The following is a 26,470-nucleotide window of genomic DNA, read 5'->3' on the forward strand; positions in this document are numbered from 1 at the left end:
GCACCCGCATAAAAGTTTCTGAGTGACTTGAATATACATTCATACTCCCTTTCCTGGTCTCCTGACCCCACTTTCACATAGAAGGCCCCCAAGGCCCCCACTTCCTTTTCTCGAGGATTACAAACTCAGTAGGTTTGATCCATCCAGACAGCAGGTGCTTGGCATGAATTGTATCAAATAACCGTCTTGACTCAGGAGGTTGGGAACAAGGGGTAGAGGCTCCTTGCTCCTTCAAGATTTCTGCATAAGTCTCTTAAGAGTTGCAGAGATACTCCAAGAATTAAATATGTTTGTGTGTGTGGGTGTGTAGGTTTTCTTTAGGGGAGAGACAAAGGTAGGAGTCCAGTTTTTAGGACAGATTTGGTCCCAAATAGGAAACAAGGAAAAGGGGACTACAAAAGAAAAGATGGTTCACGATCACCACTTCAAAAAGAGCCTCCCCAAACTTATTTTTCAGATCCTTTTGCCTGGTGCAGAACCTTCTGTCAAAGGTGCTTTGACTATTTTTCTCTCAATACAAAAAGAATTTTGTAAACAATAAAACCCCAAAAGAACATGGAGAAAAGACCAACACATTATATTTACACAAACTAGGCCACCTAGCAATCACCAACTCAGAGACTCAGTAAAGTCCTACAAAGCCCAGACAAATATAATAATTAAGAGGAGGGCAGCATTTGAGGGAGACAAGAAACCAGGATCAGACACACACTACCCAATGCGTTCTATTGCATTTGTCCCGTCTCAACACAGTGAGGATACCATTTTTTTTTTTAATTGCAAGTGATGTTTTCACAGCTCTGTCAGCAGTGCCCACGAGGATCTTTCAGACTGATGTCCTGGCTCACAAGCACCTTCATGATTCCCCTTCTCTCGTGTTTTTAGAGTAAAGATGGCAAAAGTCCCCTGCACATGACAGCTGTCCACGGACGGTTCACGCGGTCACAGACCCTCATTCAGAACGGTAAGAGAGATGGGCCCGTGTGTCTTCTGGGGAGCAGTTTCTCGGTCTGACCGAGTTTGGCTTTCCGTCATCTGGATGTGAACATCGCTGCTGTGTGTGGAGTGTGACTAAGCACAGATTTGCACAATCCTTGGACATTCTTCATGACCAGTTCACGAGCAGACACACACCGCGTCCTCCTTAGCAGGAAGAACACAAACCACAGCTCCCAGCCAACTTCCGGCCACGCCAGGGCCAGGTGGGCTTGGAGATCCTGGGCTTTACACTCTGAAACTAACACAGAGGTAGCACGTGTGGATAGCAGCAAATCTGCATTATTTTTAGATGGTAGAAGTCACTGTACTGCCCTAAGTTAAAGCTCATTAAATTACTTGGGCAAAGGTAGGGAAGAAAGAGGTGAGTCAGAGGAAGGACAGGTAAGTACATGACAGAAAGGATCATAAAACCGTAGGCTTGGCAGAGACCTGGGAAAGTCACACACTGTAGTCATTTTCCAGGCTCACAACCAGTGTGCACTTGAGCCATCCCTGGGAGGTCACTGAAGCCAAAGCTCTGGGGCGCGTCCCCTCCTTTGCTGTTAGTGGCCCTGCCTCGTGTTGAGAGTGGGTTGACTTTGACAGCACAACTGATGTTATCTTAGCAGATCTTAGAGACAATTAAAAATCCAAAGCATGTTTTGTTTAGATCTTAACTGGCCTGACATTCCAGGTCAATTTGGCAATTCCTAAACCATTTTTAGCTGACCTACATTTCTATGTCTCAAATTCAGATGTTAGTTTTCTTGCATCTGTATTTTTCTCCTCTACGAGAATTTTGGATGACATATACTCAAATTGTTAGTGGCCCTGAGTTCTGTCTTAGGCACCGAAGCCATAAAACAGAAAAGTAATTTGACATTTGGATGGAAGGCCAGCCAGTAAAATTATGCTTAGGAAGCAAAATGTCTGCGGCCAGGCAGAGGAAATTTAAACGCATTTCAGTGGAAGTGTAAGGGAAAAGAAACCCTACCAAGTTTCCAGTGAGCCAAGGAAGGTAAAGTGGAAATTAACTGTATAACACCCATTATTTCTAATTTGAAACATGTGATGCCCTTGACGTTCATCTTACATTTCTGGATATAAATAAAGGGAAGAGGTTACCCTAGGCTCTCCCTTTTGAGCATTTTCCTCATCCCACTTTATTTCTCAACTGCTGTGCAGAATATCTACCCCTTTAAAAACAAACAAAACTTTATGAAGATTTTAATGCGGGTTTTATCAGTGGGTTTTAGCCCTGGGGCACAGAAAGCTCTGCTCCATGTGAAATCCACCTCACACGACAGAGGTTGGAGAGAGCTGGCTCCGTCATGTGTGCCCCGCCACACTGCCACCTCCTTGCAGCCATGCCATGGCACAGCTGCCCTCTGCCATGTTCATATGCTCAGACCCTCCTGGGGGTGATCACAGGCTGGTGGACTTCACGCCCTCCCTGGATGTTCTTGCTGAACCCTGGAGTTGGAGAAAGACCCGAATAGTCTATCCCGTGCCCTGTGTATCCCAGGGTCCTTGGTCTCCTTCTTGGTGGGCCTGGCATCTTGCCTGTGGGTGAGTGGGGTCCACGGGCCTGAACTAAGGGGGCTAGAATGGCTGGAGTTATGGCCATTATGAAAAATGATAATGCCAACACGCATTTAGTGTTCACTCTGCACAGGGCACAAAGCAAAATACCTCACAGAAATCCTTCCAGCCCTTCCATGAAAAGAGGGCCATTGCTAGCTACATTTCAAAGATGGGGAAACTGAGGCAGAGAGGTTGCCACTGGTGTCACCATACTTGGCCGGTATATTGAGGATCAGGGATTGGAACACAGGTAGTTTAACATCAGACTTATACACATGCTCTCTGGAAGAACAATGATAGTAAACCAATTTTAACTTAAATTCAACTTATGCTAAGAGGCACACATCTTTGGAATAGAGCTGTCCCTCTAAAAGGCAATTTGTTATTCTCTCCGCTGGGCCGACAGTTCTTTGCATCATTCCGCATCTGGGAACTGTGAGTTCTCCCATTGGACATTTTTTTAAATGCCCTGGGGAAAACAGGAAGTTCTTTTCTTTCTTCCTGTTTGTGTGCTTCCTTCTGGAAAACATCCTGGGCTGCTGCTGAGATCCTCCTTCCCCTTGAGACCTCCAACCCAGGGCCTGGTGTGGGTCCCTAGAGTGTGTCACAGCACACAGACGGCCCCTGTCCCCAGGAGCTGGGCTGTGCCATTGGGTGGGGAGATGGATCGGCTGCCTCCACCAACTGAACACGCACCAGGAACAGTATTTGTATCTGTTTGTCCTATTAAATGGCTTTGGTGTCTGGACTCTGTATCTAGCACATGTCTGATTCCCAACCTGCTCTCCAGGCAGAGCTGTTAGCTCTTATGATAATCTTATTTCTCCAGAATCATTCTGCTTGGTAAAACAAACATTTAAAAATACTCTTTTGCTTTTTAGTTATAAGCAAGGACACTTCTGTGGTCAAAGGCACTGTGTCTGACACTGCACTCCCACAGCGAGAGGGAGGAATAGGAGGAAGCCACAGGCAGGCATCGGGAGGTTTCTGACCCAGCATTTAGCAGAGGGAGCTGCCTCAGCGCTGTCCACCAAGTTACAAAGTTCAAAACTCCTGTTTTCTTCACAGACGCTTTAAAAGTAAATAGAGTTTCTACAGGAAGAGTCAAGTACTAGGTTAGGATGACTCCATGTAAGATTTTTAACCTTTTGGCTCAAAGTCCTTCTGAAGCAATTCAGTAGGAGGACCATCCTTGTTTGTGTAATGAAAATCTAATTTCAGATGAATGTTTAGATAACACTGATTAATTATTATTGAGGACATGCTCTGCATGCTTTTACATTTGCACATGTCCGTTTTCCTCACTAATGATCAGTGATCAGTTTCTAACATTTAACTTGCAGCTTTCCAATTAATAGTACAGATATTTAACGTGCATTCTGAGGAAGTCTTAAAGATTTCCAAGTGGAAATGGAAGGGTTTGTGGAGTGTTTATAAAATAGAAAGTCACTCATCTGGAAGTTTTACTCTCATAGAAAACACATTTTCAAATAAAATCCAGTCTGCCTTTAATTTTTCCACCAAGTTATGATATTTTCCCAAAATATATTTTAGATGACAACAGAAGCATCTGTGGCTGAGAATTATCTGTTGTTTTTTTTTTTTTTTTTTTTGGTACCAGGGATCAAACTCAGGACCTTGCGCTTGCAAGGCAGGCGGCGGCACCACCGAGCTAAATCCCTGGCCCAATTATCTGTATTTTTATTTTAAACTGACTTATGAAATGATAGTAACAAGAAACTTAATCAGGTCAGACCCTCTATTCTGCCTTTTTGACTCTTCTCTTACTCTGCCCAATTTTTGGTTTACTTCAGGCTGGCAAATCTGGAGACCCTGGTGCATCTTAAGGCGGTTTGGTGACTCTTGCTGGGAAGGATGTGGAGGGAAGTAGTGTTGTCAAGGGCAGAGGCTCCACAAAGACCAAGGCCCCCCCATCGCACCTGCCGTGCACCCACCCGTGTAGAGCAACCCCGTGCTCGCAGCTCTCAGGAAGAGCACAGTGGGGAGTGCTAGACAGACACAGGCACCTGGTTATCATGGAGACCACGTGGCTGCCTGCCTCAAAGCTGCCATCAAATCATAAAAATGAATTGGGCGCTTCTAAAATCAGATTATAGGGCATTATCTCTTAGGTCCCTCCCATGTCACAATAACTAGGTTTATTATTTTTCCTGACTACAAAATTAGTACATGCCCACTGCAAGCTAAAATGAAATCATGAAACAGCTCTCCCATGACCCCCAACCCCCAGGATTTCTATTGACAGTTTGGCGAAACCTCTGCATTGTTCTATGTATTTAGGAAAGTATATGTAAAGATATGTAATTATTACCGTTACTTTCACAGAAATGGTCATAGCCTATTTATTTATCATCTTGTTTTGAATATAACTGCTGTACAGTAGAAATAAAGATTTGAGGAAAGACAGTGTTTGTATTCAAAAGCTCTTTACTAGGGTCTTATCAGGAGCCTTAAAAATGGTCATACTTTTGAGTCATGAGTTTTACTTGTAAAAATATTGCTGAGGGAAAGTAAAGGTGTTTGTATTAGTCAGTTTCCTATCACTAGGACAAAATACCCAACACCTATAACTTAAGGACGAGTGGTTTATTTTGGCTCACATTGCAGAGGGTTCAGTTTGATCCAAGGCAGAAATAATGTGGTAGAAGGGTCTGGCGGAGGAAAGCTGCTCTCCACATGGCAGCAGGATGCAGGAAGCAGAGCATGGGGAGGAGCGGTGACAATACTACACCCTTCCGGGTCACACCTCCAGTGACCTGTCTCTTCCAGTCAGGCCCACCTCCAACACATGACACTTTTGGAGGACAGTGTTGATCTGAACTGTGCATTCCTGTGTTTCTGTAATAGCAGAAATTTGGGAATAGCCTTAATGCCTGGTGATTGGGGAGTTGCTTAGTAAATTCTCTAAATACCACTATTATACACTCATTTATGTTAATGAAAAAACTAATGACATGGGAATTATTTGTGAGGTGACATTAGGGAAAGGCAGGATACAAAACTCCCTCTATACCATGACCTCAACCATGGGAAAATTCTGTACATGTGTGCATGTGTGGAAATAAACATGCACGTGTGCATACACACTGTACCCAACTGGAAATATTTCAGAATATCAATACTGTACTATCATGAATAATTAGTAAATTTATGGGTGATTTCTATGTCTTCTTTGTATTTTACTAAATCTCCAAAATATTCTACAATGAGAAAATTACTATCTCAATCATGAATAAGTTATTTAAAATAAATGTATAATATTTTTCTGGATTGGCCAAAGCTATTTTTTTTTTTTTTGAGAGAAGGTCTCACTATGTAGTCCAGGTTGACCTTGAACTCACGATGTAGGCCAGGCTGGCTTCGAACTCATGGGTGGTCCTCCTGTCCCAGCCTCCTGAGTACTAGGATCACAAATGTGCACCACCATGCCCAGCTTCCAAAACTATATATATTTCTTAGGATTTTATATTCCTTATTCTGGCATATATAACTATGGATAGCTTAGACATATACGCTGAACAATATAGTACTAAATTAGTGTTTCTTAGCTTAATGTAGCTTACTTTAGCTTGATATAATTCAAAATGAAAGTAAGGTCAAAATTGATGGAAGTTTGAACAGTATTTCATAAAGCATAATTTTCTAATAAGATCTACTCTAAAATATCTGCTACCTAAGAGCATAATTTGACAATCATGAATTTAAAGCTTTCCATATGATGCAGAGATGTATTCCTGGACAGGAAAACCAAGTAACAGAGCCTCAGAATGCCTTGCTCTGAGACCCACACATAGGTGTTTTGTTGAAGCCGAGAGCCTCTCAGCTTAGAGAAGCAAAACTGCCCACCTTGACTCCCTTTCCCTTGGTGTGCCTACCTCTTCTTACTTCCTTTTTTCTGTAGCATTCATTGGATTCTTTATTTTTAATTGAGGTATGATCCATATATCATGAGTTGCCACTTTAAAGCAGTGAATTATTAAATTCAGTGAATTTTGATATTTCCCCAATGTTGCCCAAACCATCACCATTTAATTCCAGAACATTTTCATCGTACCAAAAAGAAACCTCAGACCATTAGTGGTCACTCCCCATTCCTCCCTCCCCTGGACCCTGGCAACCACTAATCTACTTTCTGTCTCTGTGAATTGTTCAAGCCCTTTTCTGGACTTTGATTCTTTCAAGCATTCAGGAAATATTTATTTAGGCAGCCAACTGAGACACTATCACCAAAATAAACTCCAAATGGATCAGATGTTTCAATCTAACAAATGACCCTTTCCCGTATAGAATACGTTAATTTCTTTGTTACCAGGATGTGGAGGAAGCCTTCCTAAAAATGACTTACAATCCAAATAAAATAAAAGACTTATAAATTATTTTAAAATTTTACAGGATATAAACATCATAAATTAAAAGAAAAATCAAAAAAGAAAAAATCTTGGGAAAAATATTTGTAAAATGCATTACTGATAAGTGTGTAATCTCCCAAATGTTTAAGAGCTATTGAAAATCAAAGTATAAAAGATCACACACACATTTAGAAAAATTGGCAAAAGGCATGAGAAACAGTTCACAGAAAAAGATCAGTGGTGCTTCAATATATGAAAACATGTCCAGCTTCCTTCATATTAAGAGAAATGCAAATGAAAATTCCCCTGTAATATCAGCGATTGCTCATCAGATGGCAGATACTTAAAAGCTGGACAAGGGGGTTGAGGGAGAGGCCCCCCTCCTACAGTGCTGGTTAGAGTTCTACACAGAACATTTGGCAAAAAAGAAAAAATAATCTAACAAAACCACAGCTTCCTTCATCCTCGAACTTGGAAATCCCCTTTGAGGGCATTTACACTAAGGCAGCAACGCAGAGCCTTTTGAAGACGAGTGCCCAAACTGCAACCCAAACCCACTTATTTATTACAAAGTGCCAACACTGCAATTAAACCTGAATGCTGAGGTTTTAGTTTAGAAAAAACAGCTCTACATTAATATCTTTTGTCTTAAAAGAAAAACAAATAGCATGTGTGCCGTAGATTCGCTACCACTGCTCTAAGGTACATGTGACAAATATGAAACCGTATGCATGCCTGTGCATGAGGTTAGTCACAGCATTGCTCCCAGCACAGCCAGGTGTGGCAGCCTAATCCTCAGGACATGAATGCACAAAACTTGCACCTTGATGACAAGGAAAACAACGCAACACAAAAAAGAGGTCACCTTCAGGAAGTAATCCCCAGAGTGAGTTCCAGGATGGGGGGAGGTATTTGGAAAGAGAAACACAAGAAATGTAAACTAAAACTAATGATTATGGTGGGAAGTGGATGAGGACAAAGTACAGGAAATAGGAATGAGGCTTTTGAAAAATATGCTTTTGACTTTTGGAACATATAAATATTTTACATGTTAATTAAATAAAATGAATCAAGTCTTGTAAAAAATTGTATTACACACAGAATCAAAGGAACCTAACCATATGTCAAAATGGTACTAGAGGTACACAGATGAAGAATTCAGGCCACTTGTGGAAAAAGTGTTCCTTCCCCATCCATGCTAAAGCCACCAGGGCTAAGTGTGTTTGGAAACTGGATATTTACAGTCTCAAAGTACCACCACAAAATCTGTTTTATTACAAAGGGGAAAAGAGACATTTTTGCTCTAGAATGTGCTAGCCATTCTCTTTTTTAATTGAAGTAAAGTACGCATAACATAAAACTTGCCATTATGACCATGTCTGAGAACAGTTCAGTGGCATAATTACATCTACGCTATGTGACCATCACCACCATCCATTTCCAGCCATCCTGAAACTGTACCCAGGGCCAAGAATCAAACACTGCTTCACCAGCGATGGCACCAGGAAGCCCCATGCACTCTGAGGAACTGTGGTGGGAGGAGCCTGGCCCAAACCTAACAGTGAGGGAACCCTGGGGCAACTCCATATGCACACGTCCTGCACAACCCGGTCAGGTCTCCGAAAAATATCAACCACAGGCAGGAGCTGAAAAATGAGGAAGTAAAAGGCAGGAAGAGTGCTTTTGATTAATAGAAACTGAAAAAGCATGACAACCAACTGCCCTTGGAGTCTTTGATTGGATCCCAGATTTATCAACACCAAAACCAGCTATAAAGCACATTTTGGGAGCACTGGAGAAATTGGAGTGTGCTGTGTACATTGCTCAAAACCTTACTAGTGTTCAGTTCCTGGGCACAGTGATGGAGCGTGTTCGTGTGTGGAACTGTCTTTGTTCTTAGGAGAAACATGCTTGAGGTGAGATGTCATGGTGTCTGCCTTATTTTTAAATGGTTCCTCAGACAAATGAATAAATAGGTTAATTGCCTTTACACACACATAGGAGAGGAAAAAATGTGAAATAAAAAGTTGGGAGAAAACGAAGGCAAAATAAGACTAGATGAAACTACTTTATTGAAAGAATTATGGAAAATTAACAATAGCTTTAATAAATACAGGCATTTTCAGCTTATACTTTGTGCTTTTACTCGTGCATATTTTAACCTAGATCATGAAACCACATGAAGTCTTTTCCTGAGCTCCCTATTCCCTTTGGTTCTTTGAGTCACACTTCGTGGAATTAGCTTATATTGTTAGTTTGGATCGGCAATCTCGCTGTAAGTCTTTAGATCCCTAACCATGGCAATACGGAGAGATTTTCAAAACCGTGGTGAGCAGTGACGTCCACTGGGGCGGAGCAGCCTGTGCTGGGCCACACCAGTGACCAGCTCGGGACCTGGCGCCGACCTGGCCGGGCCTCCACGTGATGCGTGTTAAAATGTCTTTCAGGGGGCGAGATCGACTGCGTGGACAAGGACGGCAACACTCCGCTCCACGTGGCTGCGCGCTACGGCCACGAGCTTCTGATTAACACGCTGATCACCAGCGGGGCCGACACTGCCAAGTAGGTCACGGGCGCGCGTGGCTGCCGCAGTCGGCGAACCCTGCCACTCTGGCCACAGGGCCCTAGGGTGACGGACCGAGGAGGAGCCAGGAGCCGGTTTCCTCCGGCAGCGGCCCTGATTGAGAGCCGACTTTTATTCCTCTTTGCTGCTCTTCTGTCCTCCAGCGTGCGCGGCTCCACACGAGAAGGAGCTGGGCCAACTCGGGACCGACGCGGCCTTCTTGCAGGCTTTAGGGCTGGCCGTGGCGGGGCGGCGTCCGTCAGGTCCGCGGAGCAGCGAGCAGGGCCCTGGGCCCCTCGTGGTAACCGTGGGTGCCAGGCCGCGGGAGGCCGTGACCTGGCGGGGCCCGGGCCCACGGTTCAGAACCACACGGCAGTGAGGTGTGAACAGGAGGGCAGGAAGGAGCGCTGAGGGTGGGAGAGATGAAGACTGCGGCGGACCGGTGGAGGACAGCAGACGCGGGGACGCGAGGGAGAGCTGGACCTGGGGAGTGCAGGGGGCCAGGGCGCCTGCACCGAGGGGTGTGCGCTGACGTCATGCTCTGAGGGGAGGTTGCGGTGACATCATGCCCTGAGCGTGGTGATGTCACGCTCTGCCTGCGGCGGGACCATGTGGTAGCTGCCATCCAGGTCTGCCCTGCTTTCCCCTGGGCCTTTGAGCCCATTGCTCAGCCCTCTGGGCTTTGATTTCCTCTGGTGAAGACCGGGTGATAATGACCTGCTCCTGGGTTTGTTAGAGGGGCTACGAGGTGCTCGCCCAGCTTGGAGAGGTCTGGGTGGGGGTGCGTTGGTCACACAGTACACATGTGATGGCTGCTAGGCAGCGTCCCTGTTAGAGGCTCTTTGAACAATGCCTGGTGCACAGTAGGCTGGCAATAAATGCTGGTATTTCATCTCTTAATAAGTAATAGGACCAAACCAAAGAGGACCTTGAACACCTGAGTAAGGAGTTAGCCTTGACCCCAGGGACTGCAGGTGACTTAACTGGGTTTGTAGAACAGCCTGCGGCAGTGGGTATTAGAAATTCTGTTACATGTCCAGCCCAGAATTGAAAGTCTCTTGAGAGTGAGCCAGCAGGGAAATGGCCCAGGGAAGTTGCATGAGATCACGATGGACAGCAGTCTCAGAGGGCAGGCCTTCTGCCTGGACCTGGAGCATGGGACCGTTCACCTTGTCAACTGAGTCCCAGTGACCCCAGAGCCCAGTGTGGTGACTTAGCCGAGGTGCTATGAGCGCAAACAGCAGAACTGTGAGGGTTTTCACCATGGCAGTTGGGAGCAGGCTGAGGGAGCAGAGACCCACTGGCTCTGGGGCTCCCAGAAGAGATGCATGTCGGCAGGAGGAAGGCTGTAGGAGTGTGTAGGTGGACAGCACATGGGGTAAAAGGAGAGGAGAGTATGGAAGGATTGTCGATGAGAAAGGAACAGCCTTATGAAGATGCAAACATGCCAACGGTTTGAAAGCGGATTCCAAAGGCAGGTAATCAGACATTGGGAAGAAATGAGGTGGACAGGCAAGAAGAGCTGTGCCCTGGAGGACCTTGCATGTCCTGCCTGGGAACTGGATTCCACCCTGAGCTATCTGGAAGCTGTTAACAGAAATTAGAGTGAGCCGGGAAGGGCCTGTGCTAGAGATAACACTGATGGCCGCCCACAGACCAGAGGCCGTGCAAGCTGGAAACATGTGCCAGTGTTTCAGGAAGAAGAGATGATGTCTTGGGCCAAGGACAAGGTGGAGGACCTGCAGAGAACAGATGCTGACCAACAGTGGGGTTCCTTTCAGGAGAGGGAGGAATCCACCCTGAGCCGGAGCTCTTAGTAAGTGAAGAGGATCTGCCTTGCGCTAGGCCTCAGCAGGCCCTTCTGGGTTCTGCAGGGAGGGAGTCCCAGCTAGCCCACTGCCCACAGCTGGAGATCAAAATGCCCAGGCTTCAAACCAACCTGCCCGTCAATTATAGTAATTTCAGTGGTATATTTTTTCATCTTGAGTTAACTGGGGAAGTTTGGTAAACAGCCATGAGTTTCTGATTTTTTTCTCTAGATTTAAACCCATTTTAGGGATTAAAAATAAATGGCCCATTATATATTTAAAATTTCCTGAAAACCCCATTTAACTCAATAAGCACAAAGTTTCTTTCCTTGTAACTACTTTGCTTTTTATGCAAACCCACCCCATAGTAGCAGTGCCTCGGGAATGGCACAGTTGTTCAAGTAGCCTTGCCTTTCGCTGGCTGTGTGGAAAGGACACAGAGGAGGAACCCTGACCCAGCCGTGATGAGCCGCATCTGCTTTCTTCATCACAGCATAGCTGAAGATAAGGCAGCGATTATGAGTGTGTGCGTGTGAGTGTGCACTTGAGTCTGCGTGTGTAGGAAATGAAGTGAGAGGAATTGGAGACCTACCTGCCTGTCTAGTAAGACCACCCTTACTGGTCGGCACGATGAGATCACAAATCCCGATACGGCACTGATATCTGGTAGAGGTGTGTGGCGGTGACGGGGTCATTCAGCTGAGCCCAGATATGTTCTTGTGTCAGTTGTTTCAGATTATCGTAAAAAGGAAAGGACAATTTTTAAATCCTGACAGAGAACTCTTGAGAGTCCAGAGCTATTTCCAGCGACCCCAGGTTTGCACTTCTACTTTGAGCAACCTGGTGAGAAGCAGAGAGTTTCAGGCAGAGGGACTAGCATGTGCAAAAGCCAGGGGCAGGACAGAGCCTGGCTCTTGAGGGGACTGGAAAGAGGTCACTGAGATCCTGGATGACCCATAGCTTGGGCAGTGGCCTGACCCAGAAGGGGCTGCCTCACCGAGTTAGTTTGGACTTACTCAGAAGGGTCTACTTTCTGTCTCTACAGATAGAAAGGACCAGGTCTCACTGATGTCAGCTGTACTCGCATATTTGAAACCTAGGGCACATAACAAATGTGTAGAATGGCACAGATGAAACTCAGGAGAGGTTTGGTATTTTGGTGTAGGCTAACAATTTAGGTAAGAATCATAACCTCCTCCTCCTCCATAATTAGGAAATGCTATTGTCCTGCCCACCGAGTGGGACAGAACTAAGCCAATCCCACTTCTCTAGGAGAGTTGGGAGGTAAGTATTGGAAAGGATTTAGAAAGATGGAGAAATAACAGAAATGCTAGTGGATTACAATCTACTCTCAGCTTCTAATCACATCCCTGATTTTAAGGAAGAACAAGCTGATTACAGCTTCAAAATGCACAGGCTGCTGATTAGCAATGAAGCTAATAAAAATAATCGTAAGAACGCCAGTGGGAAAGGTTTTCTGTGTACCAGGTGCTCTAGCACTTTGTACTCGTTGGATCAATGAGTCTTTATGATCAGTGTGATATAGTCGCTATAATTATCTTTATTTTCCTGAGGAGGAACCATTATTCACTTGCAGAAGATCAAATAGGAAGTAGCAAAACTAGGGCTCAAACCCAGTTTCCAACCTCACCACCATAATTACAGTGTCCATTCCCATGAGGTCTGAAGGGAAGGCTCTAGAAAAGACTGGACATGGAAAGGGACTGGCATTTCTCCTGATGCCAAGAGGAGTGCTTGGGCCTTCCTTTGCCTCTGATAGTCTCAACAAGGACAGTCTTTCAGGCCCCTTTTGTCCTAAAATAACTGGGTAGGAGGTGGCAGCTAATAGCTGAATTAGAAATGGCTAAATACAAATGGCTTCCATTAATTTTATGACTTGTCAAGTAAATATAGCAATTTAATTGGAATTGGTCTCCTCTTTCCTGTAACTTAGGCCTTGTTAACTTTAGGGTTATTTGGCATCTTTATTCTTATTGTTCATTGATGTATACCTGATGAGGTAAGAAGGAAGCTTATTTGACTAAGATAGCCAAGTCTTGATTTTCCTGCTAAAGGTTATCTAGTCTTTCCAATAAAGGAGTAGTTTATTTTTAAATGTGTGAATCATTTCTGACATGTTCAGAGATTCTGAATTTTGCTTTTCTTTCTTACAATATTTAGTTTTACTATTTAAACTATGGTATCACAGTCTAGTTCAAATACTAATAATACTTGAGTCTACACTAGTATATTTCTAAAACTTACACTGAAGTGGCAACTTTTTATTAACAGTGCAATAAGAAATGTATCAAATGAAATTTTTGCTAGTCATTTTAAATTAGTTACTTTTTTTTTTTCCTCTGGGACGGGGTATCAAACTCAGGACCTTTCGCTTGAGAAGCAGGTGATCCTGAGCTAAATCGCCAGCCCTAGCCATTTTAAATCAGAGTCGTTTTAGCTCTCCTATCTTCTCTTTTATAAAAAGCAATGGAAAAAGGAAATAATTAGGTAATGTAGGTTGATTAGAAGCATTGGTAATGAAGTTTATGGAATATATTATGGTTTTGTTGGTGTTATACTATTATTTATGCCTTTGTTTTTCCAGGTTGGTTACTTATAGAGTTTGATGCTATTTTCTCTAATTTGTTTGCTTGTATTATTTTGTATAAAAATATATATTTTATGTACTATATGTATGCATGTATGGATGTGTGTGTATTTAAAGAATATGGAAGATTTAAACAAATCCAGCCTTTGATTTCAGTCATGTTCTTTTAGGAACTTAAAAGTATCCTAGAACATACCTTACTCATTTTCTTTTTCTAAAAATCCAGAGATATTTAATCACACATTTTTGCCTTAACTCTCCAAAACAAATAAAGTGGTTTGGTAAAATCACATGAGCTTAAAGTTCCATTTAGTAAGAAGCTTTTAAAACATGTTACACATGTTTTAAAATAGTGTTTCTATTGAATCAAGAGGGAACAATATAAATAACAGCATAACCAGGAAAGCCTTCCCTCCCCTCCCCCACACCCGCGTCCTTTCCATCAGCTTCAAGGTCATCACTGATGCAATAGCTGTCAGAGTCTTTGTTGTAATGGAGGAGAGAGGCAATTATAAGCAGTTCTGGAAGACTGGCAAATTGCATCTCTTGATGGATGCCAGCTATTATGTACGCTGGCCCGAAAGTCTCCATGTGGGAGAGAAGTCTTACAGGGAAAATGGAACAGAGACACAATAAACAGAACTTATCAGGAAAAACATGCTGATAGCCACAGATTTTGCAGAACACTGAATACCATGAAATATAAGCATATATATATTTCCAGGCTTTTACACACACATGCATAATAACTTTGGAGATGGCATATAAACTCCATGTAGCCAAAGCCTTACAAATTCTAATCATGTGTGCTTCCTTGTGAAGCACGGGACCTGAGAACAGGCCACCTTGTGCCCGAGAAGAAACACGGGCGATGAGTGCTGCAGGGTGTAAACAGATACGGGCTCACACTTGTGACACAGAGCGTTTTAAAATCTGAAGCGTGCTATTTGATTAAAATGAGATGTTAGGGTCCTTGCTCTGGGAGAGGAGGCTCAGCCTTCCTGATTCCCCCACCTGGCCTGAAGGGACAGTCTAACAAAGCCTCTTCAGGATTCCTTCTGGATGCTGCGTCAGTGGGGTGTGTGCACAGGGATGCTTCTTAGTCCTGTGATCTTGTGACTGGGCTAACGTTAGAAGTCTGTTAGGAAGAGGAAATTTCACTTGGCAAAATGTAAACATTAGTTTTTATTCTCATTTATATTTTTATTTTTAATAATGTTGTCATAACTAACTCGTGGCAGTGCTCGGCACATATTAATTAGGTCAATAATAACTTTGTTCATCAAATTGAGGTGTAAAGCTGCTTACTTTGCAGTTGGGTTTGCCTTGCTCAGAGCAATCACCTCCGGCCTCAGCATAGTATGGGATGCTTAGAAAGTGAGTAGATGAGCAGGCAAGTGAACGAATGAGATGTGTCATCACCACACTGAAAGGAAATGGGGGGGAATTGATTTTAAAAACTTATTGTTTATGTGAAACAAAATTTTCTTTAAAACTTATATTCCTATGGTTATAGGCTTTTAATTCTGGTTTCGACCTAGGGTTTTATTATTTTAAGGTTGAAAGCAATTGCATCATTATTTATGGAATGAAAGGATCACAGAATTACCTCACTCAGGGCCCCTCTGTGGGTTTGGTTTTCCGCCCAGGACTGCGGAAGGGGGCGGTGTCCTTTTGCATGTACCGGTCATCGTGAGCTGCTCTTTTTTCCCTCCTCAGGTGTGGGATCCATAGCATGTTCCCCTTACATTTAGCCGCCCTAAATGCCCACTCTGACTGCTGCAGAAAGCTCTTGTCATCAGGTAAGTGAATCTGTTGCCGGAGATGGGCTTCATGTGTCCTGTACCTGAGTCACATGGCTTCAAGTGTCTGGTCCGGCGCGTGGCTGCCTGTGCTTCTTGTTGTCGCATGACTTCTGAGGACAAGGTGGCCCCGCAGCTAAATGCACACCACAGCCCTCGCTGGTCCTCAGGGTGAGACTGTTAGCATGTCAGCACCCCTACCATGGGATGGGAATCCCATCTGATTTTCAGCCAAAGCTTGAGTGAGCCGGGACGAAAGAGAGGCTGCATAGGAAGTTTAAGTCATAAACAAAAAAGTCTTTGAGGCTTAAAATGGTGGCTTAAAGTTGAATATTATTCAAAAAGTAAAGGCCCAAGGCTGGGGATCTAGCTCAGTGGTTCCGCAGCCTGCCTTGCTAGCTCAAGGACTCAAGTTCGATCCCTGGTACCAAAAAAGAAAAGGCCCAAATCCTCTACATTTTAGTGGTAGAAAATATCAGGTTACCTTCTTACTCCCTAGGCACTGAAAAATCAATAAGCCTGATTCCCCTCCAACTAGATTTAATTTTGTTTTTTAATGTGAGGCTCGTTGGAACCAAGAAATTCTTTCCGATTTGGAGCTTTCCTAGTGTTTCCTACCACTGCTTCCACCAGCCTCCCTGTAAGTTCCTAGGCCTACAGAAGTGGCAGGGGTCTGCAAGGTGGAGATTGTTCCCAAATCAATTCATCAGCATTCCAGAGGCAGATTTTCCCCTTTAAGTAATTGACCTGCTTTCACTGCTTTTGGTACATCTGAAAATAATCCCTGCGTGAAAGCCTGCCCCCCAGACCTTAGACGACAGAAAGATTGGAACACACTGAGGCAAACATCTACTCCCTGCAATGTTAGGGTTTCTCCTCTGGCGTCCGTGTTTCTCCGTGTGTTCTGTCTGCCTATCTGTTGCCCTACTTATCTCAAATCAGTCTCATAAGTTTCTATCCTGGAATTGAAAAATGGGGCTGTGGTTCACGCAGGGCTGAGTGTGAGAATAAACCCCTCTTGACTTTGTGGCGCTTCCTGTGAAATTGCCACGCTTGAGCAGTTACCATTTGTTTCCATGACAACCTCTTTCTGACTACACTTGCTTGCCTTCTGGTTTTCCTACTAACTGATTTTTCTGTCTCTGCAATGTTTCTTGTGGTTTAACTAGGACAAAAGTATAGCCTAGTGTCCTTGTTTAGTAATGAGCACGTGCTGTCTGCAGGCTTTGAAATAGATACCCCAGATAAATTTGGAAGAACGTGCCTTCACGCTGCTGCTGCAGGAGGGTGAGTACTGAGCTGTCCTGGGAGCACATGGCTTAGTGACATAGTACATCTTGATTGACTGAAGTTGTCTGTGACCCAAAGGCAGTTTCCTTAGTAAATTGGGTAAGAATCATTTCTACCAAATATCACCAGATTACTTGCATTTTGTTCTTCCAAAGAAAAAATGTCAGCCCAGCTCCTATAGCAAATAGGCCTTTTTGTTATGTTTCATCAGCTATTGTCCTTTTCCCCTCAGATTGGTCAGATTACAGCTCTGATCAATAACTTGTTGATAGATGACCCTGCGCTGACCAAACCTGGCATCCTGGATAAGCTCGTGTGGTCAAGAGGCTGGCTCTTCATGTCCTTGTCCTTAAGGGACAGCAGTGCTTCTGACTGCCATCTGTGCATTGCCAAGGGTGTCGCCCAGTTAGCAGAGGGGGATACTGTAGGCTCAGGGTTCATCCTAAAGTCTTATACCCGGTCTTGGTTTCATAATTTTGCATTTTTAAAAGAGACCCCTTCCCTCACACCAGACCCCCAGATAAATGAGCTTCTTGAGCCACAAAACTCAGCCGCCCCGCCTCTGACCCTTGGCCACTGGCAGGAGGAGACAGGTGCTTCCTGCCAACAGGCATCCTGCCCTCCCGTTTCCTGACTGAGTAGCTAGTTCTCTGAGAAAGGTGGCTGTGAAGGGTGGAGGTGGAGTGGGGAGAGCCCTTTCAGGCTTATCAGCAATGAGATCATTATTTCTCATTTAAATTATAATGAAACAATACATCCCAGGCCACTTCTTAGCATCCCAAGTTCAGAACAATGATGAATGGTTGCCTGTTCGTCTGCATTTTTCACAATATCAGACTTGTCCATCAAGTAGCAATTTGCCATTCTGAATCCATGTCTGGAATTCCTATTAAAATTAATATTGCAGTACATGTCCTTCAAGGGGAACATATGTATCAGTAGGTTCTCTCTCTACCACTCATGATTCATTGCTTTGGTGGAAGACCCAGGAGCTTTGGAAGATCACTGTTCTCCATTACATCATCTTCAGCCTTGCTTCTGCATATTTATCTACCCAGCTCACAAAAGCAGGGAAATGTGCTGTTTTGTTTTCCACTAAGGAATTTTGAGTTGAAAGTGGTGATCATGGGGAATTTTTTTCTGCTATGATAAAAGGAAATGTGCATGTTCTGTAGCTCATTTTTTAATGCAACATGAAGTTAGTCACATTAGGTTGAAGGATTGTTTCATTAAGTTTGGGATGTTTTGAAAAATTAATTTTAGGATACATGATGAGACCATCCTTGGAGGGTTTAATCATATAATAATCATTAAATGCCTTAGTCATAGAATTGGAGATGTTCCACCGAGCTCTTTAACTTATTTGCTTTGAGGCAGGAACTTTTGATTCTCACCATATGGTGTCACTTACTCTGTGTTCAGGTTGTGTCATGTTAGCAAAATGTGAAACCTGGAGCTATGGTTTCATCCGAGCCTGTGCTCTGTGGAAAACAGCTCTTTGAGAAGATTCCCCAGTAATTGCCCTTTACTGTCATCTTCACGATGTTTTCTCTGTCTTTTTAGTAATGTGGAATGTATAAAACTCTTGCAGAGCAGTGGAGCGGATTTCCACAAAAAGGACAAATGTGGGAGGTATGTAATGAGGATGCTGCGCCTCAGGGCCTCAGTAGAAGGAGTGGAAGTGGCCCGCCGAGGAGGCGTGTGAACACTGACGTGGCCTGGGGGCCCACCCTGACGGGAATGCCCCTACAGGGAAATGCCAACCAGAAGACTTGGCCATAGGGAAAGCATCCCCTCTCTTGGCTTCTGCTTAGAGGAGCCACTTGTCTCATTTCTTTCATTTTTTTTTATTCCCATGGATCTAATTTAGGAGACTCATTTGTAGCAGAACAGAACACATTCGCCCTTGTACCCCAGGATGTGGTCATAAGATTAGATGATTTTGTCATATGTGTCAGACACTTTGTCTTGGGATAAATTTTCAGACATATCCGTACGTTAACACACAAGCTACAATGGGCCGTGTGACTTATACCTTTATGGTCCTTTGTATAGCTAAACTGTGCCGTGATGCTAGTACACGGCTGTGTGTTTCTTTCACACACACATGCATACATCCAGTGACATTTCTGGTAACACTGCCCACATATGTAATGGTGGCCCCATGCAGCCCAGATGTGCAGTAGGCTACACTATCTAGGTTTGTGTTCACACGATGACAAAGTCACCTAACAACGTGTTGTTCAGAAATCATCACTAGGCACCACATGACTCTTTACTCTTTCCCCTAGCACCCCCCTCCCCGCACTGGGCACTCCATCTCTTTAGGGTTGCTTCAAATCTCTTCTCTTACCACCCTACCCAAGACGGCTCCTCATCCTTCCAGATTCATGTCAGTGACAGCTCCCTGCCCTGGTGGGAATGTGCCTTCTCTGTCCTCCCCTGGCACCCACGTACCCCACCACTGAAATTCACATCACCCTGCACTCAGGGACCCTGTCCCTGTCCTCTTTCCCTCCTGACCTCGAGTCTCCTGAGACAAGCACTGGCATTGTTTTCTCTATCTTTAGGCTGTCGTGTGCCTGATGCCTAATGATTTTCAGCCCAACATCAAAACATGGGCAATCCAGGATATGAAATACTTAGAATGTCTTTCTCTGGGACTGAAGAGAAGAAAACCAAGTAGTAAACAAGCCCAGAAATGGACTATAAAACGCAAAACAGTTGTACTTGAAAATTGTAAAGAATTGTCGAACTTCAGTTACTTTCTAGTGTTGTGCATATTATTCCCTGGAAGATGGTTAGTCGCACCAGAAAAACTGTTCAATAAATGAGAACTAAAAATAAGTAAGATAGAACAAATCGCCTCATATTTCTGCCGTGTCGCCCTGTTAGGGTGCTTCTCGTGGCAGCTCCTGGGCTGTCTGGGTGCCTGTGGCCTTCTGTAATAGATGAGCACTCTGAGCCCAAGCACCGTCATGGCTTATACATGTACACAGAATTTTAGACCTGGTGAAGACCTGGGGAACAGCTGTTATAGTAAGGATGAGGAGGCCCAGGCCTGGAGGGAGCCTGTGGCTTGGCCCAGCCTGCAGATCTGCCTGGACTGCAGCTGGGGCTTCTGAGTCCATGCCTGGCTCTTCCCATCAGCCTGCATGCCTGCCCTCAGGAGCATTGGAGAGGATCAGACAATATGCTGATCATGTAAACCAAGGCCATACATCGTGTGCGCTCAGAAGAGACTCAGAGTACTGAGTGATCTCAGACAAAGAAAGACTTAACCTCTAGAGCATGAAGGATGAGTAGGGTTTCTTGTTGTTATTGTTGTTGTTTTGGCAGTACTGGGGATTGAACCCAGAGCCTTTACACTGAGCTACCTACATCCCCAGCCCTTTTTTAGTTTTATTTTGAGACAGACTGTCACTTAGTCACTAAGTTGTCCGGTCTGGGCTTGAACTTTACATCCTCCTGCTTCACCCTCCCAGAGGGCTGGGATTACAGGCATGTGCCACCATGCCCGGTTATCAGCAGGGTTCTGATGAGTGGAAGGTAGAGCGTGAGCACAGGTAGAGGAGGTGTGGACATGACACGGAAACCCTCAGGACATTGGTTTGGGATACACTAATGAGTCACATAGCCGAGAGAGACACTGTGAGAGGAATTGGAGACAGCTCATGAAGGCTTTCAGCTCCAGGCTGAAGAATCAAGCCTTTGTCAATGAGGGGACTGAAGGCTTTCGAACAGGATTGTTATATGTGGGGATTGGACCTTAGAAGACTCTATTCTTCATTTGTACAAATTAAGAATTGGATGGAAGCTTGATTAGGACTGAGGATGGTCTTGGTGGATTCCATGGCGATGGTCTTTCAATGGTCCAAAAAAACAATAACATAGACCCGAACTGAGCAGGCACTAGGAATGGACAGAAAGATTAGCAGCACTGTGCCTGTCCATCTGAAGTCCCCAGGCTGCAGTCTCAGTTTCGGTTGATAGAGTCAAAGGAAGGTGCATCCCTTGGCCTCCACACCCAGAGCGCCAGAGAGCATTCCACACCCGAGCGGTCCTGCTGTGTGAGCTCGCGTCCACGCTGCTCTGTTCCAGGCTGAGTGAGTAATGCGCTCCTATTTGTTTTCCAGAACCCCTTTGCACTATGCAGCTGCAAATTGTCATTTCCACTGTATTGAGACTTTAGTGACCACGGGGGCCAACGTCAACGAAACAGATGACTGGGGGCGGACAGCTCTGCACTATGCTGCGGCCTCGGATGTGGACAGAAAGTAAAGATGGCCTCTGTCACCTATATTTGCTCTGTGGGGAGGGAGGGCTGGGAGAGGGCACTGCTGAATTTTCTTCATGCCACTTCCTGGGAACCGCAAGTGAAGATCTATCTTCCAGAGCCCAGGAAGTTAGAGTCACGTTCGAGTTTTACTCGGCACTAGTTTTTCTCTTCTGTGTTCTTTGGGTCAGATTCCAGATGGAGCCATCAAGGCCAGGTTTTCAGTTCGTTTAAAATCTTTTGTAATTTATTCAGGATACACCAGAGTTTTCATCATCACCACTTAGATGCTTCGTTTGCTGTAAAACTTACATTTGCTAATTAATATATACGTCATACATCAAAAGCATCCACCTGTACACAATCCCAGTGGCCCAAGATCACAGCCTTAGGGTGGCTGAGATAGGGTCTTTGTCCCAAACCTGATCTTGAGTGCTCTTTGGGCAGCTGGAGGACAGGAAATGGGTGGCCCTGGTGTTTGATTCTAGGTGGCTAGGAATGGAAAGCAGAACCAGTTCAAGAGGGAGGAGGAGTCCACAGTTCATGAAATTGTTCTTGAAGACTTAAGGCGAGGCCTCCTTCATGGGAATACTTTCTGATGACCCTGTTTGGAGAACTGTTGAGTTGTCTGCTGTCCTGTGATGTAGAGGAACGATTTCCAAACACTTTAAAATGTTATTTTATTTTTGACTCTAAGTATATGTCCTACCACAGGAGCTACACCCTCGGCCCTTCACACATTTTAGATGCTGATCCACAGTAAGAAATTCATCTTCCACCATGACCCGGCACACACGTTCACATATGTATGCGTGTGAGGCAGAAATGGGAATTTCAAAAAACCATATTTGCATTTGCTCCATGTAGTGTGTTCTGATATTTTCAATTCCATTTCGTTTAAAAAATCACAGACGGCAGCCCGTTAAATTGACTCCATTATTCTGTAATGGGTTGTTAATTCAGCCCATTAATTCAATGGGAATTAATTCAGGATATTAATTCAGCCCACATTTGTTGAGTGCCTGCTATATGCCAGGCTCTGTGTTATTCCCTTGGAAAAGATGGTGGTGGAGGAGATGGGGGAGCGAATTGCTCCATCTGTGGAGAACAGGAAAGGAGTCCTGGGGGGCGAGTTGTTCTGAGGGTGAAGGGTGAGGGGACCCCACTCCCAGCGAGTGAGATGCTGACCTTCAAGGGGGCAGCGAGGCATGTGCTGGGATGGGGGAGTTTGAACCAAGGTGCCTCTTTCCCTTGGGGAGTTTTGGGGTGCTTCCGGAAAGGCGGGGGCTCAGGAATGTTCTTGGTCACAGACATGTGGGTGTCCAGTTGGATTCCTGGAGCAGGAACAGATTTACTAGATAGCTTTGGGGAGAACCATGTACATCCTCCGTGAAAATCAGTGGTGCCCGTTCTTTGGGGGTAAAAATAACTGAGACACAAGTATATCAAGACCACGAATGACTGCACTTTTAAAAATTAATTGTGATTTTTTTCTTCTCTCCCTTAATGCTGAAAAGTAAGACCGTGTTGGGAAATGCCCATGAAAATTTGGAAGAACTTGAAAGAGCCAGGGAGCTGAAGGAGAAGGAAGCTGCACTGTAAGTTTCTTCTGAGAGGAGGGATGAGCCGCTGGCTCTTGGGGTTGTTGCGTGGGCTGCCTGCCTATCTTGGGGTCTGCGGAAGTGACGTGGGCTCGCCTACAGTGGAGAAGCTGTGCGTCCCGTGCCTCCCCCAGTCGTGCTGTCACCACACAGGGATCTTTTTCTAGCAATGCACTCTTCGCACTTGTCGAGCTCAGATGTCATTTGTGACTGCCCTGTACCCTGATGAATTTGGCCTCTTCCTCCAGCCTTGGGCTCTGCCTCTCTGACTTTGGGAGCTACTTGCAGATTCTATGAATACAGGTCGTGGGGCTTTGGTACGACATGAACAGCTGTGCTTCCCCTACTCCTCCCTGTCTCTGGCACTTCAGCTTACGCAGGCCTCCTGCGCCCTGCAGACAGCTGCCTGGGCCCTGTCCCCACCTCCTTCCGGCTCCTGAGTGTCTCCCTCACAGGGGCAGGATTGGCTGCTCTCACCTAGCCTGTGGTTTCCAGGTCCCAGAGGAACCTGGTCCTCTACGACCCAGAGGCTGTGCCCACCCTCAGGGCTGCCTGCCTCGCCCAGGCCCCTGCCCACGCATGGCCAGAGCACGCTGGAAGGGCAGTGAGAGTGTGTGGTCCTGCTGATAGGGACATGAGACCCAGCTATGAGGAGAGCAGACTGACTGAGGTTTTGCCTAACACTCCAAAATTCAAAGTAATGGCACTGAAAGCAAATTCTGCCTCTCCCAGGGAAGTGCGAGTTGAGTTTGCCCTGGCACCCCAGCAGCCTCAGGATGGCAGAGGAAGAGAAAGGGAGAAGAGGTGCTGGAGCTCCTTCCGGCAAAAGAGAGCTGCTCCCCAGGTCCAGATCCCCCACCATGGGCTTCTGTCCAACCCTCCCAGCCTGCAGGGCTTCTTCCTCCCTACCTTACAGGGCGACTTATGTCAGGACTCTGCGGGAGAAAAGATAAGACTCCCACTTAAAACATGAAATTTACTCTCCTTAGAAGCTGTGTGGAGAATATTGTTACTATAATCATACTGTCAGTTGTATAATCCAGCTGTATTCTGGGTTCAGTAATCTTTAGGAGCAATTCCAGATACTTCCCAAATCATGAATTGAATTCATCAGCACATTCTTAGATCCATTCAGAAGTTGGGGTGAGCATGCTGACTAGCGTGCTGTCCTGTGGAGGGAACCATTTCATTTAAAGAGCCAAATTCACTTTACAGTGTGTCATACCTGGGACCCTATCCAGAGACAAAAGGACTTCCTTATAAGGTACAATGCCCAAAGACAGCAGGACTCTAATAAAAGTTTGATTTATTATGGAGTATTTATGGACAAATACGATGAGTGAGTATTTGATTTTTTAAAAAATTTCTTTCATCAGTTTTCTAGAAATTAAAGAACCAGTTTAGGAATTTATTTATCCCTTTTGCCTTATACCAAAATGTAGGTAACTGCCCCTGAAGCTTTTATGACTGAACCACAGGAACTGTCTGTGGCAGGGTTACATTCAGGGTCTTAGGACTTCAGTGAGAGTCTGACATCCAATCAGCGTGGCTTTGTGCAGATGTTTGTCCCACTGTCACCAAAATAAGATGCACTGGGAGCCCTGCTCCGGCAGCTCTTCCTCGGGGCAGCGAGCTGGGCCCTGGGCCACCTGATCCTTTCTCTGTCCTTTCTCCCTCTTTGCACCTCCCGGCACTGTGTGTGGCACCCGTGGGTCCTGCCTCTCCCCCATTCCAAACTCAGAGGCTCTTTCAGAAGGACTGCAACTAGGCCAGAAAAGGGCTTTTAAAATGTAATATTTTGTTCTAGGCCATCCTCCTAACCATGCAGTGTAAGCTCCCTTAACATTTTTAAGCATTTATCCCCTGCCATCATCTTTTTATTATCTGACTGTCCTTCTGTTCTTTTGCTTTTTCTTACTGTATTTAAAATTTTCATTTTATAACTTTTGAATCTTAGTCTCTGATAGCAGTGTTTAAAATATTCTTTCTGTTGGGTTTGCCAACTTGCAATAGCCTGGCAGCATTTTCTCTTACTGGGGAATGAACCCAGGCCTTATGCAGGCTAGCAAACACTCTACCCCTGAGCAACCCTCAACCCTTTTTATTTTATTTTGAGACAGGGTCTCACTGTGTTGTCCAGACTGGCTTTGAACTCGAGATCCTCCTACCTCAGCCTCCTGAGTAGCTGGGATTGGGAGCATGTGTCACACACCTCCCCACTTCTTTGTAACATTTGAGACTTCAACTTTTTTGGTTGTTTTTTGAGACATGGTTTCTCTATGTATTTCAAGCTGGCCTTGAATTCTCTATGTAGCCCAGGCTGGCCTCAAATTCATGAGGATCCTCCTGCCTCAGCTTCCCAAGTGCTGGGATTATAGGCGTGTACCACCACTTCCGCTGCAATTTAAACTTTTGAGTGTGGAGATTTAAATGTTATTATTCAGTAATCTTGATGATAGACATGTTCTGTACCTTAAGATGAGAAGAAAAAAACATTAATTACCCATTTGCTCCCAAAGCTTTTCCTGAATCTAGAATGGCTATTGTAAACTGAAGTAAAGACAACTACAAAATGCGCGCACACACACACACACACACACACACACACACACATACACATGCGCGCACGCACCCCTCCATCACATAAAGCTTCATCACAGTAGGATCTTTAAAGAAACAAATTCATAAAGTATTTTGTGGAGCATTCATAATAGGGTATATTTACATTAATCATTCCATTTTGTCCAGAGATATTGTCTAAAATAACAGCTCATCTTCACACTCACAGATGCCTGGAGTTTCTGCTTCAACATGACGCAAACCCGTCCATCCGGGACAAGGAGGGGTACAATAGCATCCATTATGCTGCTGCCTATGGCCACCGGCAATGTCTGGAGTTGGTGAGTGGTTTCTTCTTTTGTTTTACAAACACAGTGCTGGTCTCAAACCTTCAGCCTAATTAGTCACCACTAGCTATTGCTCAGGGATATTCTCTGGCAAGCGAAAAATTTGTTGTATTTTATGATAGATAGTCCTCTTTGTTCCATTTCTGTCCTTCCTAATTTCACAGCGATGGATAGTTGACTGTCTTCCATGTTAATCCAGGGTGGGAATATTAGATCTGTGTGTGGATACTTTATATCTTAGAAATAGTTAGGATGTATCACATAAGCTCAGGTCCAAAGGCATCTGCCTCTATGATCTGCCCTTGAAGGTCACACAAGGTCATCTCTGCGTTATGGTCTCCTGGCATCAGTCGTAATATACAGAGAGGCAAAGTAGAGTGAGGAGTGTGACGGAATTTGTGGACATAGATGTGGGAAGATAAGGACAATGACACCATGACCTCCTGTGATGTTGATTTTGATGTCGAGTCCCAAGGGACTGGGGAGCAGCCCAGTAGGAGAGCAAATCAAGCCACGGGGGCATTAACTGATTTGCCCAAAGTCATAGCTCTGGGCAGTGGAAGAAGCAGAACCAGGAATCAAGATTTCATGAACTCTGATGTGAGAACAGTATTCTGTACACCATTTTTTAAATACAGAGCAAAAACCTGGTAGGAACTGGTTAAGCTACAAAGCAACATCCCT

General features: G+C 44.8%; 1 protein-coding gene across 9 annotated transcripts in view; it reads left to right on the top strand.

The window, feature by feature from the left end:
- The window catches only part of Ankrd44 (ankyrin repeat domain 44), a 242,195-nt gene that overhangs the window by 154,318 nt on the left and 61,407 nt on the right, over positions 1-26,470 (top strand). For 5 of the 9 annotated variants that reach the window (XM_087200340.1, XM_087200341.1, XM_087200344.1 and 2 more), the window contains 8 exons: positions 886-964; positions 9,380-9,494; positions 15,631-15,713; positions 16,883-17,000; positions 18,567-18,635; positions 21,140-21,280; positions 22,797-22,877; positions 25,669-25,780. In XM_087200340.1, coding sequence (XP_087056466.1) covers positions 886-964; positions 9,380-9,494; positions 15,631-15,713; positions 16,883-17,000; positions 18,567-18,635; positions 21,140-21,280; positions 22,797-22,877; positions 25,669-25,780 — 798 coding nt within the window. The remainder of the gene's footprint in view (positions 1-885; positions 965-9,379; positions 9,495-15,630; positions 15,714-16,882; positions 17,001-18,566; positions 18,636-21,139; positions 21,281-22,796; positions 22,878-25,668; positions 25,781-26,470) is intronic. The other 4 variants (XM_021249785.2, XM_013068110.3, XM_004871708.3 and 1 more) reach the window with 1 other exon arrangement.

This window comes from Heterocephalus glaber, unplaced genomic scaffold, assembly GCF_053883595.1.
Source record: "Heterocephalus glaber isolate CG9 unplaced genomic scaffold, H.glaber_assembly_v1.0 deba00001743, whole genome shotgun sequence".
Classification (NCBI taxonomy): Eukaryota; Metazoa; Chordata; class Mammalia; order Rodentia; family Bathyergidae; genus Heterocephalus; species Heterocephalus glaber.